The following is an 8,983-nucleotide window of genomic DNA, read 5'->3' on the forward strand; positions in this document are numbered from 1 at the left end:
TTGATTATCGGGATCTTAACAAGGCAAGTCCAAAAGACAATTTCCCACTGCCGAACATCCACATATTGATTGATAATTGTGCCAAACATGAGATTGGTTCTTTTGTGGATTGTTACGCGGGGTACCACCAGATCTTAATGGATGAGGAGGATGCAGAAAAGACGACATTCATCACGCCGTGGGGAACATACTGTTATCGGGTCATGCCGTTTGGTTTGAAAAATGCTGGGGCAACCTATATGAGGGCAATGACAACAATATTCCATGATATGATACACAAGGAAATTGAGGTGTACGTGGATGATGTGATCGTGAAGTCTAGAAAGCAGTCTGACCACGTCAAGGATCTGAGGAAGTTCTTCCAAAGGCTTCGCAGGTACAATCTTAAGCTCAATCCTACAAAGTGCGCTTTCGGAGTGCCATCTGGAAAGTTGTTGGGGTTTATAGTCAGCCGCCGGGGTATTGAACTAGACCCATCAAAGATCAAGGCTATTCAGGAATTGCCACCTCCGAGGAACAAGACTGAGGTGATGAGTCTGTTGGGGAGATTGAATTATATCAGCAGGTTCATTGCTCAGCTCACGACAACTTGTGAGCCAATCTTCAAACTGTTAAAGAAAGATGCTGCAGTCAAGTGGACGAATGAATGTCAGGAGGCTTTTGATAAGATAAAAGGGTATTTGTCGAACCCACCCGTGTTGGTCCCGCCAGAACCAGGGAGGCCTTTGATTCTATATTTGACGGTTTTGGATAATTCATTTGGCTGTGTACTGGGGCAACATGATGTTACTGGCAGAAAAGAGCAAGCGATTTATTACCCCAGCAAGAAGTTCACATCTTACGAGGTGAAGTAAACTCAACTTGAGAGGACGTATTGTGCCTTAACCTGGATAGCGCAGAAATTGAAACATTAATTGTCATCATACACCACCTATCTCATTTCTCGGTTGGACCCGTTGAAGTACATTTTTCAGAAGCCCATGCCCACGGAGAGGCTTGCAAAGTGGCAGATCCTGCTTACAGAATTTGACATTGTCTACGTGACTCGGACCGCAATGAAAGCACAGGCCTTGGCGTATCATTTGGCCGAGAATCCAGTTGATGAGGATTATGAACCTTTGAAGACTTATTTCCCTGATGAAGAGGTGATGCACATTGATGAGTTGGAACAAGTTGAGAAGCCGGGATGGAAACTTTTCTTTGATGGGGCTGCCAACATGAAAGGCGTGGGGATAGGAGCAGTACTTATCTCTGAAACAGGGCAGCACTACCCTGTTACAGCTCAGCTTCGTTTCTATTGTACTAACAACATGGCAGAATATGAGGCATGTATCTTGGGTCTGAGGTTAGCTGTAGATATGGGTGTCCGGGAAGTCTTGGTCATGGGTGACTCGGACCTACTGGTACACCAAATTCAAGGAGAATGGGAAACACGGGACTTGAAGCTTATACCGTACCGACAATGCTTGCATGATCTTTGTCAACGGTTTCAGTCAATAGAGTTCAGGCACATTCCAAGGATTCATAATGAGGTCGCCGATGCTTTGGCTACTTTGGCGTCAATGTTGCATCATCCAGATAAGGCTTACGTGGACCCTTGGCAGATTCAGGTCCGCGATCAGCATGCTTATTATAATGTGGTGGAAGAGGAACTTGACGGTGAGTCGTGGTTTCATGACATCAAGGAATATATCAGGATGGGGATGTATCCGGTACAGGCCACAGGTGACCAGAAAAGAACGATTCGACGGTTGGCAAGCGAGTTTTTCTTTAGTGGTTCAGTGTTGTACAAAAAAACTCCAGATCTTGGGTAGTTAAGATGCATTAATGCGAGGCAGGCCACAACTATCATGACTGAGGTACATTCCGGAGTTTGTGGACCGCATATGAGTGGGTACGCTCTGGCAAAGAAATTCTTCGAGCAATGTATTATTGGCTTACTATGGAGTGGGATTGTATCAGATTCGTACGCAAATGTCATCAGTGCCAAGTGCATGGAGATTTGATTCATTCTCCACCATCAGAATTACACACGATGTCAGCACCGTGGCCTTTCGTTGCATGGGGCATGGATGTCATTGGGCCAATTGAGCCAGCAGCGTCAAAAAGCACAGGTTCATTTTAGTGGCTATAGATTATTTTACCAAGTGGGTAGAGGCTAAAACGCTCAAGTCTGTAACCAAGAAAGCTGTGGTGAATTTTGTGCATTCAAACATTATCTGTCGGTTTGGGATACCAAAGGTGATCATTACAGACAATGGAGCTAATCTCAATAGTCATTTGATGAAAGAGACATGTGAGCAGTTCAAGATTACCCATCACAATTCTACCCCATACCGCCCTAAGGCAAATGCTGCGGTTGAGGCGGCCAACAAGAATATAAAGAAGATACTTCGGAAAATGGTAGATGGTTCTAGACAGTGGCATGAAAAGCTGCCTTTTGCATTGTTGGGGTACCGCACCACTGTTCGAACTTCAGTAGGGGCGACTCCTTATTCATTGGTGTATGGCACCGCAGCAGTGATACCCGCAGAAGTGGAAATCCTGTCCCTTCGAATTATCGCGGAGGCTGAGATCGATAATGATGAATAGGTGAAAACCTGCCTGGAACAGTTGAGTTTGATCGATGAGAAAAGATTGGCATCAGTGTGTCATGGCCAATTGTACCAACAAAGAATGGCAAGAGCGTACAACAAGAAAGTGCGTCCGAGGAAGTTTGAAGTGGGACAGTTAGTGCTGTGACGTATTTTGCCTCATTGGGCTGAAGCAAAAGGAAAGTTCGTCCCAAACTGGCAGGGGCCATTTGTTGTAACCAGAGTGTTGTCTAATGGTGCACTATATTTGACGGATGTGGAAGGAAAATGTGTAGAAATGGCTATCAATTCCGATGCGGTCAAAAGATACTATGTATGATTTCTTTGTTTAATTGTATTTGTTTGTATTTGGCATATTTTGAAGATTGAAATGATAAAGGCGTTTTATTTTGCTATCTAAACACTTTATCCTTTGTTACCCCTTTGAGCCTTGTTTATTTTCTTTCATACCCCTCTTTCGCAATCAATGGCATAATTCAGAAACGCAAGTGCAGAGGATAAGTAAGTGAAAAGAAAAGGAAGGAAGGAAAAGAAAAGAAAAGAAGAAGAAAAATGAAAAGAAGGAAAAGAAAAGAAAAGAAGAAGAAAATGAAAAAAAGGGAAAAGAAAAAAGGAAAGGAAAAGAAATGAAAAGAAAAGAAAAAAGGAAAAAGAGAATAAAAAGAAGAACAGGAAACAAAAAGAAAAAGAAGAGAAAGAGGAAGGAAAGAAAAGAGAAATCACAACAACAAAAGTAATTTTATGACCTGAACTACGTTTGACTTGATCCCAAAAAGGTACATAGGCAGCCTCTCTCTGAGGTTCAGTCACACCGAAATAAAAGTTCAAAAGTCCCCAAGGAAGAAACTGGGGCAGAAGTTGTGGTTGTGCAAGAGATTTGATTCCGACAGTTGTAGTTTTGAACCCACGTCGAATTGTTTTTGAGCCTTTGATACCCTTTCTTTCTAACCTTGTCCAAAAGCTTGCATTACGGTCCAAGGAAAAGACCTTATGATCAGTCTTTAGGGAATGCCAAGTCGAGCAAGAATAGGTGATTTATGTTAGGGACAACACTCTGGTCCAAGCAGAAAAATGATGAAAATGAGAGAGTCTTATTGGTGAAAACCCTCACGGGCACCGTAAGGCGAAGTGAGTTGAGAGAAATAAAAAATGAGAGAGTCTTATTGGTGAAAACCCTCAAGGGCACTGTAAGGCGAAGTGAGTTGAGAGAAATAAAAAATGAAAGAGTCTTATTGGTGAAAACCCTCACGGGCACCGTAAGGCGAAGTGAGTTGAGGGAAATTAGAAATGAGAGAGTCTTATTGGTGAAAACCTCACGTGCACCTTAAGGCAAAAGTGAGTTTTCAGATGGACAAATGAGATGAGTCTATGGTTGAAAGTTGTTCAAGACATTGCAAGATGAATAAGGTTAAGGTTTGGGTTGAAGAAATCAGGTTATGGAATCCTGGGGCAACAAAGCGTGGCAATTGAAAGTTGATTGGTTGGACAGATTGGGCCGGTTAGTCAAAAATACATGGCATGTTCAATGGTACCAGCTGTTCCTCTCAAATAAGTTTCTTTTCTTTTCATTCCTGTTTATAAATCGTCCGGTTTTGGATCCTCTTTATCCTTAACTCTCAAGGTCATTGCATTTCATTCATTTTTGAGGTTTGTTCTTTAAGATGTTTTTAATGTTGGTCTTGTCCGAAACAAAGAGGAAAGGATGTCAAGGCTAACTACCAGCTTCCCAGTTGCAAAGCACAACAGGGCCGGAATATACCAAAGATGTAAAAATGCAAAATAAGACACAAAGGATCATCGGATGTTTCGTCGGTGGACTGGCCAGATAGTTTTGTGAGGAGAGGCAAAGTTTCAGATAAAGGGGTCAGAAATGTACAACAACAGGATGGGATAGAACACTCGGGTCATCAAAAGTCATGGGGATTTTGAAAGGCTGTCAGGAAGTCAAAGCGGTTCGAGGCAAGTTCAAGAAGAAAGGCGAGGCAAAACACAGCAGCGGAGACGTCTTCAGCAAGAATGCCATCAACTAACCACCATTTTTAAACTGACAAGATTTTTCTTTAATTAAAACAGGGGCAGGAAGTTTTCGTTGGTTTCGGAGAAACCCTCCTTAAGGGATAAAGCAAGCACCAAAACAGGTTTGACCATAAACTCTCAGGACCCTCCTGGAAAATGGGACTTAGTTTAAATCTCAAAACAATCATGAGTAGCATAATTTAGCATAAATGTACCCCAAAGGAATATAAGTTGGTTTCCAAGTTTGCATGCTTAAGATATGATTCAACTAGAAGTTTTCAGGACCCTCCTAGATAATGGGACGTAGTTTTAAGGTCTTTTTAGATAACAAGATACAGTGGAAGTCGTACTTTTAGTATAAATGACTTAGGCTAAAACTGTTCTTTTTAACTAAAAGTTGTCAGGACCCTCCTGGATAATGAGGAGTAGTTTAAGACCTTTTGATAACAAATGTAGTGGGAGTAATACCTTTAGAGGATGTAACTTAGGTTCGTAATTGTTAGGAGTTGTCAGGACCTCTCTGGATAATAGGACCTAGCTTTCAAATTCTTAGTAACATTTGGCAATACGATTCAGTTCTACACTCACAATCTGTACCCAGCCACCAAACTGGGGCAGAAAATTGTTCTTTGTCTTGTCTATTTTTGTTGAAATCAGGCGCCCACCTGGAAAACAAGGGAATACATTTTAAGTTCAGCAATCAGGCGTCCACCTGGAGAACAAGGGAATACATTTCAAGTTCAGCAATCAGGTGCCCACCTGGAGAATAAGGGAATATATTTCAAATTTCAGCAATCAGGCGCCCACCTGAAGAACAAGGGAATACATTTTATGTTCAGCAGTCAGGCGACCACCTGGAGAACAAGGGAAGTACAATTCAAATTTTAGCTTTCAAATTTTTAGTCATGCTTGGTAACATGATGCGCCCAGCTACCAAACTAGGGCAGAAAATTCTTCTTTGTTTGCCTATTTTTGAAATCAGGAGCCCGTCTGGAGAACAGAGGCATATATTTCAAGTTTTAGCAGTCAGGAGCCCGCCTGGAGAATAGAGGCATATATTTCAAGTCTTAGCAATCAGGAGCCCGCCTGGAGAACAGAGGCATTTATTTCAAGTCTTAGCAATCAGGAGCCCGCCTGGAGAACAGAGGCATATGTTTTCGAGTTTTTGAAGTCGGGAGCCCGCCCGTATAACAGAGGCATATATTTTCAAGTGTTGAAGTCGGGAGCCCGCCCGTATAACAGAGGCATATATTTTCAAGTTTTGAAGTTGGGAGCCCGCCCGTATAACAGAGGAATACATTCAAGTTGAGCAGTCTGAAAGAAAGGAAAAACATATCAGTTCGCAATTCAAAGCGGCAACAATGGATTTCACCGAGAGGATACAAGACAACAAGGCAACAAGAAATACAAGGGCAAGTTTGAAGAATCTAGATAGGATTTTTGTAATTCATAGATCATAGCTTAGTCTAACTTCTTTTATTTTGACATGGTGTAATAAGGGGGATCGGCAAGCAGTAGCAGCAACGGCAACAGCAGTGAAATCACAGCTCCTGGTAGTCCCAGCTACCAGACATTCCCGAACTACACTGACCTGATTCCTTTTTAGCCAAGGATATGTAGGCAACCTCCGAAGCAGGGTGCGGTCAACTCTTTCAAAAATGCTTCACAACGGAGTATTCAAACGGGCAAAAATCGCTCGAATCCGCTCACTTATCTTTGCACGGAAACTCTTCGTGTTCCCGAGCAAAGAGGGGCAGCTGTGAGCACGTGATTTTTGCCCTATATGAATTATTCCCAGAAATTCAAACAAAATGATTTCTTTCATTATTTTGTAATTTTTGTGGCATTTTGTGTTAATTGTTTGCATTTTTGTCTCCGCATTTTGATTAATGAAATATACTAAAAAGGGGTGTTGCATGTGCATTTAGAAGCTAATTTTAGCATTTTGCATTAATTAGTAATCACGTTATTTTATAAAAAAAAAAAGAAATCACAAAAATAGTTCAATTCGCACTTTTAATTTTGACTTTGATTTTGAGTAGTGTTTCTTTCGAATTTATTTTGTGTTAATTATCATATAGGTTTAATTAGTTTTAGGGTAAATCGAGGTTTAGGAATTAATTTAGATTTGTATTTAGTTGTAATTTAAAAAGAAATTAAAAAAGAAATAAAAAGAAAAGAAGGCAATGAAGAGAAGAGAGCAGTTGGGCCATTCCTCCACCAGGCCCAAGTCTTGAGCCCAAAATAAACCCCTGAAACCCGCCTGGTCCATACCCATTCCCTAACCCGGCCTGACCCCCGTCCCAAACGATGTCGTTTCGGCCTGTTAAATCTGGACCGTCGAGGTTACAAGATCTAACGGTCGAGAAGCCTACATCCATAACTATATAATTGTCCTAACGATACCCCCCCCCCCCCTTCAGACCCCCCCCTGCCTCTCATCTCTCACACTTCAGAGAACCCTCCATCGCCTACCACTGCGCGCCGCTGGCCGGAAATCGCCTCCGCCGGCGGCGGTTGTCCAATGGCCCTGAAATTTACACCATGTCCTCTTCGTCACCTCCCCGTTCCATATCTGCTATTGGTTTCTTTCAAACATCACCCAAACGTCTCAAATAATTCAAACCCTAGCGCCGCAATCGCCGTGTACGGCGGCGCCGTCCCCAATCCCAACCAAACTTACACCGTAAGTTCACCTCCACCCCCACATCACAAATCCACACCCCTGTTACTTCAAATGTTCCTTAAACTTCTCGAATATTGAATCTAAATTCGGAACCTGAGCGGGCATCGTTTCTTCTCCGATTTCTTCACGAGTTTTAGGCTCAATTTCATCGTGGAATAAGGTTATTTGACTGTTCTTAACTAAGAACAGTTGATTGATATTATCCCACGGTTGAAATTGAAAGGTCAACCGTGTTCGAGTCTTAATCAGTAAGTTCTCTTATTCTTGTTTTGTTTATGTCATTTTTTATATTTTACTTGTTCTTCCGTTTGAAATTAGCTAAACGCAGTTCTCCTCTTTAATTTGTTCTTCTCATTTTGACTGTTAGGTTTCACCTTTGTTTATACTGCATGATTCCGTGTTAAAATTCTATCCTTGTTGGACCAATAATTCAATTCTGTTCCTAGTAGTTAATTCAAGTGTAAATTAGGGTCGTGTGAATTGGTATTTCATTTTCGGGGATCTGTTTTGATTGGAGTTCAATACTGAAGTGTCTCAAACTTTTGGATTTAATCAAGGTTAGTCTCAGCTCAGTTAAAGGGTTTGTCGAAATTGGACATAGTTTTAGCTTAACCTAGGCTAACGACTTAGAGGTAAATACAGAAATAATTAAGGGTAGTATGGGCATTTATCAGGGAAAGAACCCTGCAGTAACTAAAATGGAATTCCCTAGAAGATTCTAGATGGGGTTCTAAATTGAATATCAAAACATAAGTGGTATAACTTGGGCAATAAGTCAGTCAAATAAAGGACTAATTAACTAAATACTGAAAATAAAAGAGGGACTAAAGGGTAAAATAGAAATTTGAGGGCTGCCCTTAGTTTTGCCTATATAAGGCAGCCTCTAATGCCTTAATGGACAAGTTTTAATCTCTGAAAATTCCCCCCAAATGTCCAGAAGCCTTCAGAAGCTGAAAATTTTAATTTCGAATCCAAATTCTAGATCTAGATCATCAAAAACCAAAAAAAAACAACAGAAATATCCAAAAAAAGTACTGTTACATTGGTTTTGGGTTCAGTCAAGCTGTTTTTGGTCATCTATTAGGTGCTAGACTTCTGTAGTTCATTCCTGGGTTTTTGAGAAGCTGTTTTGGTTCAAAAATTACTCCTGTTGTTGCTGGTTGTGATTGTTGTTTGTCATCTGCTGCTGCTGACTTCTCCTTTTTCTTATTGTGATTCAATCCCAGGTACACATCGTGTAACTCTCAAATCCTGGAAATGAAATGAAGTGCAACATGATATCTCTGTTGATTTTCATAGTGTATATCGTTAGTGTTAGAGTTTTAGTAGGTTCTCATTTGTAACTAAATTAGACTGTCCAGGACTGTATAGGACCATTAAACTGAATGTATTCCTTCTCATGATCATGTGAGCATTATGCTTAGTAAGGCTGAATTTGAATTAACTTGAGTTTGAAGTCTATGTTGTCATGTGTTAGTTTGAAATCAGAAAATCGAAGTATCATGTTGAATTATCCCAGTAGCTAATGGTGTAAATGGCCGGGGATTTGAGTTGATTTTGTGCCGTTTTTGTTTTATAACTGAGTTAAGATTAGCTAAGCTCACTGGCTTAAACTCCCTAAGTCAGTTTGCATTTGGGTCATGAATTACATTAGTTGCTTGTTTAGAAGGCTTAGTTATGTCAAATG

General features: G+C 41.0%; 1 protein-coding gene across 1 annotated transcript; it reads left to right on the forward strand.

Annotated features, from left to right (window-relative positions):
* The first annotated feature begins 8 nt into the window (after positions 1–8).
* On the forward strand, positions 9–2,914 carry LOC109211115. The gene has a single exon (XM_019374617.1). The coding sequence runs from the start codon at positions 981–983 to the stop codon at positions 1,812–1,814; it is 834 nt and encodes a 277-aa protein (XP_019230162.1). The 5' UTR covers positions 9–980; the 3' UTR covers positions 1,815–2,914.
* Positions 2,915–8,983: the final 6,069 nt, after the last annotated feature.

This window comes from Nicotiana attenuata, unplaced genomic scaffold, assembly GCF_001879085.1.
Source record: "Nicotiana attenuata strain UT unplaced genomic scaffold, NIATTr2, whole genome shotgun sequence".
In the NCBI taxonomy this organism is placed as follows: Eukaryota; Viridiplantae; Streptophyta; class Magnoliopsida; order Solanales; family Solanaceae; genus Nicotiana; species Nicotiana attenuata.